This window comes from Xiphophorus couchianus, chromosome 1, assembly GCF_001444195.1.
Source record: "Xiphophorus couchianus chromosome 1, X_couchianus-1.0, whole genome shotgun sequence".
Taxonomy (NCBI): Eukaryota; Metazoa; Chordata; class Actinopteri; order Cyprinodontiformes; family Poeciliidae; genus Xiphophorus; species Xiphophorus couchianus.
Genome location: NC_040228.1, coordinates 3,057,034 through 3,070,591, shown reverse-complemented (window position 1 = coordinate 3,070,591; position 13,558 = coordinate 3,057,034). Strand labels below are relative to the sequence as shown.

Sequence of the window (13,558 nt, the reverse complement as noted above, 5' to 3'; positions counted from 1 at the left end):
GTATAAATTATGCAAGGGAGATGGGTTACTAAAACAAGAGTCTAGAAGTTGCATCTTAAACTGACAGCTTTCCAACTTTGGGCAAAACAAGCAACAAATTCCTGTAACACCTCGCCCATTCTGGTCAGGTAAAAGCAAAGGTTGACCAATCCCAAATATAAAGGACCTGCTGATTTTATTATGCTACCCCAAATTAACTGCTGTATTGACTGAAGGGAAGAAGAAACATATAGTTGTGTTGCACTCACAAATAAAATCTTCCCTTTGACTTGTAGCCATTTGAAGCCAGACGCTGTTGTTGAATCAGGATCATGTTCGATCGATTTATGTCGACTTCTGTGAGTTTCTTCATTTTCGTCTCTTATGTGTCACGCATTTTTATGTTTAGGCTGAGTTTGATTTTTCCTTGCGGTCTGAAATCCAAAGTCGACTACATTATGTTATTGAAGGCATTGAGGTTTTTTTTTTTCTTTTTTTACTGCTGATCCACTCCCCACAAGGAACCCCATGACTTTCTATTCCACTTCGAAGGCCCTAATCAGAAACCAGGTACAAACTGTGCCACAATTAATGGAGTAAACAACTTGTCACCAGCTGTACACACTATGATACTCTACCTTGGCAAATGCTGTACAATTAGAGGTCCAAGCTTGTGGAGACAAAGGCTGCATCCAATGGAGCATGGAACCCGGTTCAAATAAATAAGTAGATGGATAAATGAATAAGTTGCTTTTTCAGAGAGCAACATTTTTTGTTTTATGAATTTAAACACGTACAGAAAACAAGCTTGCGCCATTCTTGTGTGCTTTATCACAAGTATGCCTAATTTACTGCATTATTGCAAAAATTACAAAATCTAATCAGATCTCCAACTTGAATGTATTCTTTTAATATTCTGGAAATGTTCATATCTTCCGTAAAGATGAAACCAGTTAGAGTGAAAACAGGTGACCTTTGAAATCTTGAACAATCAGAAAGTGTTGCACAAAGTATCATTGTCTCAACAGGTAACTGGATGAAACTGGTCCATTGAAAACATCTAAAGCAGTGTACCAGATTTGGGAAACATAAAAAATGTATGTAAAGGATTTTAGCTTCAGGTAATTCCCTAAAGTTACATTTTCAATATCAGAGCAAATGCTCAGAGTTATCTCTTTTGAACAAGTTAACTGATCTGTGAAGGTTAATATTTTAGGATAATACCTTTAAAGAACCATGAACATTTGATACAGAAGAACGTATCTTATACTTACTAATACAGTCCCGTCATCAATACGACGGACAGCATTTACCTCAAATTCAACAAGTTTCTTTGAGGTAAATCAAAGGTGAAATAGGTAAAACACTAAGTGGTGACAGAGATGAGAAGCAAATATCTCTCATTAAAGGGTTTTCAAAGCAATGTGAAACTTCTACACTCACAAACAGCCTTCTGAGGTTTATCAGTACTACTCATGTTTATTTGCACTGAATATTTCTTGTGTTGTGATGATGTAAAAGACAACAATTCAAATGAACCATCTAATCTACTTTGGTGATTTTTGAAAGGGGTTTACAGAAAGAGCTTGGCCATGGACAGATGCTTGGCATTCTAGATCAAATCATTCTTTAACATTGACTCCTAGATAAACATACAAGACAAATGTTTATCCAAAATCAGTGTAAATCTTTTTGTTTTTTATATTAATTCATTACTAAATTGAAAAAAATCATGGTTGAATACAGAGCTTCTCCCAGTGCATTATGAGCCTGGCAGGCCACTGAGCTTTACTTGTCTGCCCAGCAGGCTAAGCCTTGTTTGCTTAATTTGAGGAGAGTTTTTTATACATCAGTATCAGTGATAGTAAAAGCCCATTAAGTCAGATTTATGGTTGACGCATTGTTTTATGCAAAACAAATGAGGGGGTGCTGCCCCCCAACGGCCCACCCTATTATGAATTTTTGTAACTTTTAAAATTTTTTGACACAAAAACATGGACTGCCCCAGTGCCCTCCAGTACTCAGGCCCCCACAGATGAACAGTTTTGTAATGTTGAAAACTACAGGCAAATCTGTCTGTGGGATGTAAAACTCTGTATCATTCTCTATAAAAATTTTTAGGTTTTTTTTTTTAAGGTACTTTCACTTAGGTTCCTTATTTGCTGTAGTTGATGTGACCACAATTGATGAATACTGATGTTCAAACTAGCATCTTCCAACATAAAAATTTAATTTGTCATTTTGTCTGCTGTTTCAATTAGTAATTTAAGTTTTAGAAAAGCACAGATGACAATCACAGAATCTATCTTATGAAATTAGATTCTAAAGATAATGGCAAACATACTGTATGTATTTATACAACTTAATTTCAACTAGCTGCGGTTTCCTGTTCTACTAGTCTGTACACTGTTTGACATTGGTTCTCAGTATAACAATTAATCTGACATTGACAACAATAACCATCAATCATTGCTGCACAACAAAGGGAGTCAAACCTGAAGTAGACAATTCAGGGGTGAAAAATGAAAAAAAAAGAAAAGAGTATTGTATTGGTTGTCATCAGAACTCATGACACATAAAGCAGTGGTGTTTTGTGCTCTGTGGATAGAATTGGCTTGTTTACCCCAGTCATCACATAATTTGATCTCTGCATAATTATTCTGAGTCTGGGTTTTATTGGTTTTATTTCATTGGTGCTCTACAATTGACACATATGACATATGACACATGTCTTTCGATACTAAACTAATGCCAGATTTCCATACACATCCTGCCACTGCTTTCACCTAGGGTTTTATCGCTCCGGGCGTTTTTGTGGATACAGCCAACAACTCGACATGTTTCAGCCTGGGACCGTTCTGGTCTCCAACCACACCGTTTGTTTGCTGCAGGGGGTTCTGCTGGAGCAAAGCCCTCTCCCTCACAGCGCTCTGTGGCAGGTGCTTTATGATGCTGTTTCTTTCCAGTTTCCTCTCTTGCACTCAGCAGTTCTTTATGTGCTTACAGCCCCCAGTACCCCACTCACTCTCATCTCTCAAACTTTTCCTTGTCAAGTTTTGTGCAAAGAAGGATTGGAAAAATTCTGAGAGTAGTGGGTGATGGTAGACAACTGAGTCAAACTTGAAGCAAGATGTTTGCTTTGACTCTGTAAGTAAGATGTTGAACTTAACAGCATCTTTAAAAGAGCACCATTGACCACTGTGTTTTCAAACAGTGGCTGCATTTACATTACAAATTTGTGCAAATCTTTGGCAGTATTCTGCTAATGTCAAAAAAACACAATTTTGCAATTGCAGTGTTTCCATTAAATTAGAAATGCACTTAAAATCATACGTGAATAAGTTAGTTCAGGTGGTATGTCATTAAAAAACCTGCCTCACCACCAGACTGCTTCTACTTTCTGTCGTCTTTTTCTGTGTGGTTTTGCACCAGTAGTAACATCCTGTTGTTGACCACGCGACTCATGTGATGCCGTAGAAATGTTTCCATTGCAGTTTTGTGAAACAAACAAATTTTGATACGAGTGGAAAAAAAAAAAACAGCCTCATCCTAGCGGCAAAACCTCTTATGGATAAATGAGTTTTTTGAAATTGCTGTTTTTCTATTGGGCGGATTTAGTTTTGAAATGTCAAACTGCCCAATTATATGACCAATGGAAACATATCTACTGATAAGTTAATATTTCACAAGGAAAGCTGATGGCTTCACCTTTCAAATGTTTTTTTTTTCCATTGGCTATAGCATTACCTTAACAATAATGCTGTTTTAGATATTTGAAGATTTATTTAGGGAAAAGTATTGGGCAACAACGCTGATCTGCAGGAATCCACCAAAATACTGCTTTAAAAATACATTTAATGGCTCTTATTCACAACAATTTGAAAAAGAGATTTAGAACCACTGAAAAAAAAAAGTATTCTGGCTGTATTCTCAGAAGTCTCAGTTCTCGGTAGAGGGATGCAGTGAGGGTCTTAAGGTTTTGAGTCAGTTGTGTTGAGAACTAATTACTGGTGTGTGAGGGGACCTGCTGTACCTCTATGCCACGTCACACACTGCTGCTTTTACTTGCGGATGTTCTGTCCTTGCATAACAGAATGCTTTCATTCCAGCTGCTATGTTTTTGTTCTTGGCTGGCTCCATAGCAACGTCTCTTAACCCATAACGTTTTCCTCAGCGTTAATTCTTCGATCGGGGTTTTATTTACAAAGGACAGTTGACTGTGACTTCCCACAATCAAATGGTTATAAGAAGATGGTAAAGAAAACATCTGAAATGGGTTTGAATTCCTTAGAAAAATCTTTTACCCCATAGAAGCAATCTGAAAGGCAGTGTTTAAAGGAGAACGCTGTCGGGGAAGTTGTCGGTATTTTTTAATGCTGATTGGGGAAAAGCTCCACATTTAGAGTTTAGATGAGAAAGCCAAGACACCTTGAATCTGCTGTAGTTGTCATGCCAGGGCACTATATGGCGCTGTGATTTTAGCATGTTGTCAAAACACATGTGCAATTTGTTCCCGTAGGGTTCAATTCTGGGACCGCCATGGAAGTTGTGCGGTGAAGCTGTATCAAACTAAGAGACCGGCAAAATTCGCACTGAGCGTCATGCAGGTCTTACTGCTGTCGACACATGCTTTGATTTCAAGCTTTTATGTTTATGTAACAGTTCCTTTAGCTTAAGCTCAAACTTTTCCATTCAGTAAACGTGACAGGCTTCCGTGAGAGCCTCAGTTGAATTTTCATAGAGACCATGTAATCATTTCATAGAATCATTTAATAGATGTCTCTTCTGAACACATCTATACGACACCATCAACAAGAAAATCCTTAAATTATATTTTATTCGGAATAAATCTTTTCATAAAGTATTAGAGAAAAATATTAAAGCTTAATTTTTTTGTGTGACATGTTTTCATTGGACAGTGTTATCAAATTTGGCACAAATATATTTTTAAGCTTACTGTATTCAAAGTTGTAATTGAAAATATCTATCTATCTATCTATCTATCTATCTATCTATCTATCTATCTATCTATCTATCTATCTATCTATCTATCTATCTATCTATAGATAGATAATTACTAATAGTCTATCTATAGATAGATAGATAGATAGATAGATCTAAATATTGAACATGTCCCACAATTTTTGCTGATTCTGTTGTAATCATCATATTACTGCATTGTCCTTCTCCGCGGCAAGGTAAGGACTGTACATATACGTACATACAGTATATAGTTGGATGAAAAAAATCTTAAATATTTCAAATCACCAAACAAACATCACCATTGGATAAAAATAGCCTGTGTACGTACAAGAAGCAGTTTTCAAATGATTATTTCATTCATTAAGGGAAAAAAGCTAGCCAAACCAACCGGATACTGTGGGAGAAAGCAATTGGCTCCCATGTTCAATCATGCATTAAATATATAATAACTATATTTTTAGAAAGCTGGGCTCAATTTCACAAGGTAAACACAGGCATGATTATTACCTGACTTGCAGATATAATAAAACATTTAAATAGAACCTCTCTGATGACTGAAATATCCCAAAAAACAATTCATCATCTAAAAAAAACAAAGAAAAACAGTAGAAAAACAAAGTTATTAATTTGAAAAGGGCTACAGGGCCATTTCTATGACTTTGCAAACTAAATGTGACAGCCATAATCTACAACTGGAGAAGACGGTGGCAAACATTCCCAGGAGAGCTTAACAAAAATTCAGCTAAGGTCAGTGCTCAAGATTTAACAATAAGGAAGAGAAATGGGACTAAATTGGCCTCCATGGGAGAGTTGCGAGGCTAAAATCACTGCTGACCTAAATGGACATGATGGCTGTCTCACATTTATTAAAAAAAATATCTTGAAGATCCCCAAGGTTTAAGCAATTACTTTTCCACATAGAGTCAGGTTGATATTTAATGATCTCAAAAACTGAAGAGGCCTTTTCAAAGCACTGTACACAGTTCTCATTACTTTACCGATACGGTACATGCCTTAGGTTGGCAAGTAAAAAAACTCTTGAATCAGTCCAGTGTACACAGCAAATACTAGTAACAAATACATGCTTTTCAGACAGCCATACATACCTTCAGACAACTAAAACATTTCCAATGGTGACAAATCCATTCCCTAATTTGCAACAACAAGGCGCCGATTAACCAATCTTGTCTCTGAAATTATTAACCAAACTGGCCCCCCAAGGCCAAAAATAGAAACAACGCAAACAAAAGTCATGGGACTTTCCTGCCGGGATCGATGCGGTGAGTACTTCTGAGTTCCGATGCACCTCCCTGCTGAGTTTTGGTAATGGATAGGCTGGGGACACAGTTGATAGCACGGATTATGTGCGCCGGCCTCTGAAGACATGAGTCAAGGTATTGAAGCTGCGGTGAGGCAGTGCCACAATCAATAGCTCATTACACGGTGCTGTCGGGCCAGACCTGCGAAGGCAAGGCCGCAACCCACCGGAGGATTAGCGGCGTGATTGTCAGGCTGATAGAAAGACGCCATGGCTCTGGAGGGAAGATGGGAGCAGGCCTTGCTGGGCACACAATGCAGGGGGGAAGATGATCACTCCAATGTACCTACCCTGATTTCTCTGGGGTCGGAGACTTTAGCACAGACTCCTTGGCATTATGCAGTGTAGTCCCATATCAGTAAAATAGATTTTGTCCCCACATATTCTATTATAAAGGATTTTTTAAAATCTAGTTCTTTAACTATTTTGTCCTCTGTCTGTATAATGTAAAATATCAACGATTGAATCAGTGCTGATAATAGTTTAACTCTTCTGTCTTTTGCAAGTTTGGCAGGACAGAAGTTATTGACAACACCCGAAACCCCGATTTTGTCAGGAAGTTTGTGCTGGATTTCTTCTTTGAAGAGAAGCAGAATCTAAGGTTTGATGTGTAAGTATTTACTTGTCACCCTTTAAAAAATAATTCTCACCTTGAAAACTAGATAAAGGTAGAATAATAATATTAATAAATGGTAATATTAATGCTATAGAGTGAACAAGCTAAGGTCCTGACTGAAATCTGATAGAAAATCTGTGGAGGGCATAAAAAATCAGGGTGATGGCTGGACGACCTTCCAACCTTAAAGCATTTTTTTTTGTGGAACCACAACCAAGACTTATGCAAGGATTCTGCTTCAGAGTGTTGTCATAAATGTCAAATTCTAAAAATCCTGTATTTGTGTCTATAGGTACCGGAGACCATCACAGTTATTAGTAAAGTGGGTTTAGACTAGCTGCTAACATATGTTTAAGATATTTTCAGCAAAACCAACCAAAAAAATCTCACCTAAAAGCACCAGATGAACCAAAATGTTCAGAGACTGGGGAAAAAATGAATAGTGGTAAGAAAACTACATTTAATCAGCATGGAGCTACAGATGAAGGTTTGCGTTGATTTGAAGGTTTATTGGAATGAGTAATACGGCACCATTCAGTTTGATGAATTTGTGTAAAAACACCACTACCCTCTCTACTGACAGCAGTGCTGATCTGAAAAGAAGAATACTGTAGTACTGGACATGTACTAGCCATGTTCCCAAATGGTTCAAATATTTTTTATTTACTGTGGAGATTTTTTTTTTTAACTTAGCGAGAACTTTATCCTTGATGTGTGACTGACGGAAGTAAAAAGAAAAGTATAATTTCCTGCTAGAAACACCAAACATATCTTAGTAGAAACTAAGATATGTACCAAACATCAACCTTAAGTAGCAATATCTTGGTTTAGATGTTAAAATGTCACTTTCAATATACCATAATTCACAAATCTTTAGTCTTCTGAGAGTCCTCAGTTTTCTTCGAAGGATCCTCATATTTTGATTTGTGCTTTGCAGGTACAATGTGGATTCTAGAAGCTGTAACATATCCAAACACGTGAGTACAACATGTGAAACTAGCCTAAGGTCAAAAGACATGGGATGTGATCTCATTATTCAGAGAATTATGTTCTGTTAAAGTTTGTTTGCAGTGAACAGGACAGGATAGGGATTCAATATGAATCTCATTTCAATTTATTATATTACAAATATGCCCCTTGACCTTTTCTTCGCCTATTTACTTATTTGTCTTTTCTCCTTCCAAAATGACTCACTTCCTGGAGCAGAAGGTGAGTACATTTGCTTTCAGATTTTTGACGTCATGACTCATTGCACTTTGTTCATTTCCATTTTCATTTGTCATCATGTAATTATGTGACGTGAGTCATTTACTGTGGTTTATATTGAATTTTCTCCCATTCTTTCATTTTACCCGTCTAATCGCGGACAAACGCAGACACCCGGAACGCTTCTCCTGTTGTGTTGCACCACATTTTGTCTGTCTGCATTTTCTCAGTGGCTCAGGTAAAAGCAACTTTCAGAACCGCACTTCAAAGCGGCTTTTGTGGTTTCTAGACTTGTGTACTACGGCACATCGTGCGCGTCGGGTCGTTCACAGAGGCCGCACACACACGTTTATTTTGCTGGGACTCACACCTACGGTGGACCTCGTGCCCACGCAACGCAAACATCAGCGCTCTGCTCTTGATGCTGTGCGGTGTGTTTTATTACGCCACATCGACTCCACTTGTTATGTTGCCACATTCCTTTTTATTTTTAATAAAAAGGAATGTGGCAACATAACTAGTAGAGTTACCTTTCCAAGTGTGGCAAAGTTGTAAACATAAAAATCTCTTCCCCGCTGACCCTTTCTATCCTGTTTTGATGACATTTGCTAAAATTTCCAACAGGCAGCTGAATTATGCAGCTCTCTGTAACATCTTGACATCGTTGGGTTAATGCATGCATGCCTCCATATACTGTGAAATCAAACTGTAAAGTTAATGTTCAATTTAAAATTGCCCTTCACTAAAGACGAGATTGAACTTTAATGGCTTTAATACCTCCGTAACAATCCCCATCAATTTTACACTTGTACATAATTGCTACTGAACTTTTTATCTCTAGAATTATCCCCATGGTGTTAACGGGATGATTCTCCTCTTCCTTACTTTCTTAGAAATACCCAACAATGTGTCGACAATGGTCATTATTTATTCATTATTGTAGATGTGGGGGGATAAAGACGAGTACATTTCCACCAAAATACTCAGACATTTTTAGATTTGTCTCAGAAAGGTTTTAGAAAGAACAAGAGAATTATATCTGAGCTTGAAAAGTCAAAATATTTGCTAGAAAATCTTTTTGAGATAATTTCAAAAAACTTTGAAAAGTCCAAAATTTCGACTTGAGACTCAAATTTCCACGTTCCACTCTGTGTGCTAGTTTATATTGATCTATGATCTGAAGTCTCAGTAACTAAGTAAAGGAGGTTGTGGTTGCAATGTGACAAAATGTGAAAAGGTTTGAGAGGTACGCTTGCTTTTGCAGATGTAGGTACCATCTTTCTGCTTATATACACAAGTAAGTTTTCTTTTTGATACTTTTTCCTCGTGCCAAGGACTTTTTGGGCCAGACGTTCTGTACCCTTGGAGAAATAATCGGCTCAACAGGAGGACGGCTGGAAAGGACCCTGTCGTAAGTCCCATGGGGAAATCCTTGCTTTACTTTTTTTGTTTGAGTGTTTTGTTCATTTATTTTGAATACTAATTATGTGAATATAGAATTGTTCAGTCACTCAAACTGTAATCCCCCTTTTGTCTTTTGTTCCATATCTATATTGGTTACCAATACACTTCACTAGAGGCTTGTATTTTTTTTTAAATGCTTGAACCAAATTAAATAATCTCATCTGTTATGATATTGGACTATTATGCAATACTGTTCTCTGGCCTTCTATGACGCTTTATTTTTCTGATACACCAAAATATATTTTTTTAAAAAGAAAGAATTAATAAATGGTGTAACCTTAATAATATTTTCATTCTGGCTAAAAATGTGAACAGATTTCACTTTAAACTCTGAGATGGCATTTTGTATTGTCCAGGAACAAAAGCTGTGATGCAGAGCAAAGTGAAACCAGGCAGGTCAGAAAATGCAGCTGAACTCATTTTGTCTTTTAATATGAAGACGAGGGTATTACCTTTACACCATGGAGGTTGGCTTGCAGACTTCGTCAACTAAAATATGAAGCAGTATATTATTCACAAGTCATAAATCAGTAGCCGCTGCTGTTTTGCCCAAAGGATTGAAAATGATGTGGTTTCATATTTGATTTACTTTGGTGACTCCTTAAAAGTCACCAAAAGACTTTACTGAACTGTCTTGAAATTCAAATTTTTCATAAAAGTTCCTCATCAAGAAATGAAAAAAGGTCATTTTGTTAAATACCATTTTAAATGAATGAAAGTAGTCAGAGATATTGTTCTTTATGAAATAACGGTGACGATATGTCTGAGCACTGCTGGCTGGAGGAGTTTTGAGTTTGGTTAAAATATTTTCCAGTTATGAATTGAGTACAGTCGTTTTATCTAACTGGGATTTTATTTTGTCTCCCTTTTATTCTAATACCATTAAAATTAATTATAGCTTTTGCTTAAATAGACGACTTAATCAGTAAATCCATTTTGAATTTCACCTGAATTACATGTTCTTCCTCAGTTGGTGGCTTTCTTTCTGACTCTGGTTGTTTTCACATTCGATAGTCTGATGGACTCGGTGAAATTGTAACATTTGTTACATTTTTATGCAACAAATGTCTCATGCTGTCACAGTTTTAACAAAGATTCATTTTTGTATAAGTTACTGCAGCTTTAATGCTCTGAAGAAATACAAAGGATGAAAAGCATGATAGTCCATCAGCCACTTGGACTGTTTATAGTTTGATCATTTGATATACAGCAAAAACTTTGTTTCAGTTGTTACCTCTTTGATTGAGACACCTTAAGTATTTGTATGACATTCTCGAATGACATATTCTAAGAGGACAAGGGGTGCTTTATTGGGTTTTAAGTTTTGGCCCTCCGATATTAAGGTGGGATTTGGAAAGCTACAAGCTGACATTTCCTCCGAACAAAGAACTCATCACATAAAAAAAAGTTCACCGCACACTCGTTATCACCAGGAAGATCTTGTTATAAGTTTTTTTTAAAGTGCCCCAGTCTGTTGTAAGAAAAAGCTCTAGAGTTTTAGCCACTGATTTCCTTAGGACACCATTAATTCTGAAATATTAAAAAACAACAACAGCATGCAGTGCAGAGAAATCAATCATGTTTTAGTTTCCATATAATATTTATTCATTTTTTGCATCTAATAAATCACATTTATTAGATGTGATGTGCCAAAACAAAACCTATAACAACGAGAAATATCTGAAAACTGTGAAGTTATTAGTCATGAACATTAGTGAGCAAACTCTATTAGAAAGACAAAGGACCACAGCAGGCAAGTCAGGGAGAAAGTTGTGGAGACGTTTCTAGCAGAGTTTGGTTATTAAAAAGAATCCCAAGATTTAGAAATCTCTCAGAGTCTCAGAGCAATGTTCACTCATCATCGTCCAGCACAACTGCAAACCTACATAGACCCGTAACATACACACTTGAGGACTGAGGGAAAGCTCTGCCTTCTTTAGGCTACATGTAGAGAACCAATTTTCAGCATCAAAGCTTAAACGCTCATTTTATTTTAGACATCATATAATGGAGGGATCACTCTAAATCGGCGTGAAAACCCTGGAACTATACATAGCCTCATAGAAGGAACTCAGTGTTACTGCCTTCTACTCAGGCAGGCGGCTGACCAGAGTTTTGCCGCTGTCAGAGTGGAGACAGCCTCTGTCACTGGCTCAGACTCAGACTCTAATGTTGCCTACGTACTGTTAAAACAATCGGATAGAAAGCCACACTTAAAGTTATTCTATCACCTTCTATTTGAATAAAATCAGGAAAGGTTTATGGCCTTCATTAGCAAAGTAAAAAGTTCTCTTTATATTGTGTCATGCTGTTGAAAGACCCAGATTGCATATTTGCATGTTATGTTTTGCATACCAATTACTATCAATTGTTTTAGATTATTTCTTTGTGTAGTGTTCTGCTCAGTCATAACTGATATCAAGAGGACAAACAAGTTAAAGTTGCATCAAGCTGCTGATTAGATTTTATTGCTTTGTAATTTATGTATGTGTTCAGCATGCACTCAAATCTCAAAGCCAGGCTGTTTTCATGCCTGATAGTCCAGTAGACCTGGTTGAATTGGGGACCAAAATTGACTGCACTGTTCCTGCTACAGAATGAGCCACTTAAGGAAATGACACAAAAACCTCTGAAGAAGACATGAGTAGAACTTCCTCCTTCACAAAATGTAAAGAAAAGTGGAGTGGCATCAGATTTTGGTGGTTGTAGGGTTTCTCTTTTGTCTTTGGTAAAATTCCACGAGCCATTTCTCTATTGCTAGACTCGCATATACGTTTGTTGTATTTACCCATAATGCCTTGCGGTCTAACTTGCTTCCAGTTTTTGGAGTGGTCTCCAGTCCACTTGGCATTAACATCTGCATTCAAACATCGCCAGATTTCACTTCAACCAAAACATGACCTAAGGTTTTAGGCAGACCAGAGTTCACTTTTTTGGTTCGAATCAGAGTTTGATTACACATTCACATCTCCCCAAATGGTGATGTTTGCCTAGTCTGTTTCTAGGCAAACGGACTAGAGCTCAATTAAGAGTGACAAGAAGAAAGCATCTGTTGAAAGAAAATCAAAAGACCTCCACGTTGTAGAGGTTACACAGCAAACCTGAAAAAGAAGGTTCTCTGGTGTGATGATATCAAAGTTGAATGTTTTAGCCGGCATGCAAAACACTTGGCCTGGTAAAACCAGCCCCTACGCTTTGCTTCATATACAGGGTCTGGACCCTCGGCTTTTGAGAAACAATTGTTTTCTGTAGGCATGTAGACAGTGTTGAAGTTTGAAACAATTGCATCAGATTTTACCAATCGCTAACGTCTGAATTAATATTGCAGCGTGATTGTGAAAGAAGCTACTTTAGAAGCTTACCGGACATTGTGCGCGCTGTACACCACCATTCCCCACTGCAAAGAACAAACATCTTTGCCAGCAATCAAATGTCTTAAACATTCCTTCGCTTCCTCCGACTGTCTGGAAGCGTGACCAACACGGACTGCATGGCTTCGCTGACTTCCTCAGCTGTAGTTGCAAAACTACAACTATAAGCAGACAATTCTAAAACAGTGCAGAAAAACAACGTCATTGTTTTCAACTCCTCCTTCTGTTTGCTGACTGGCCCAGTTGAATTTCAGCTGGAGAAATCCCAGATGGAGGACTGAAGGGAGATGGGAATCGAGTGGAAGGCAAAGACCAGGCTAACTGGGACTGGGAAGTTGATCAGAATTGGTAAAAGATGGATGATAATACTGGAAGGCTGCAAAAGACTTGAGACTAGGAAAGTGATTCACCTTCTAGGACTAAGAGCCCAACATACAACCAGGGCTACAATGGAATGGTTTAGAGCAAAGCATATTCATGTGCTAGAATGGCCTACTCAAAGTTTAGCTCTCAGTCCAGATGAGTAGAATCTTTGAAAAATATCCTGAGAAATCCCAAAAATATAACAATCACTTTCAACCCAGTCTGACTGAACTTGAGCTATTTTGCAAACAAGAACGG

The 13,558-nt window shown here is 37.5% G+C and overlaps 1 protein-coding gene across 1 annotated transcript in view; it reads left to right on the top strand.

Annotated features, from left to right (window-relative positions):
- The window catches only part of LOC114146765 (copine-9-like), an 88,202-nt gene that overhangs the window by 24,002 nt on the left and 50,642 nt on the right, over window positions 1-13,558 (top strand). The window contains exons 4-6 of the mRNA XM_028021142.1: window positions 6,787-6,890; window positions 7,834-7,873; window positions 9,434-9,513. Of these exons, the coding sequence (XP_027876943.1) occupies window positions 6,787-6,890; window positions 7,834-7,873; window positions 9,434-9,513 (224 nt within the window). The remainder of the gene's footprint in view (window positions 1-6,786; window positions 6,891-7,833; window positions 7,874-9,433; window positions 9,514-13,558) is intronic.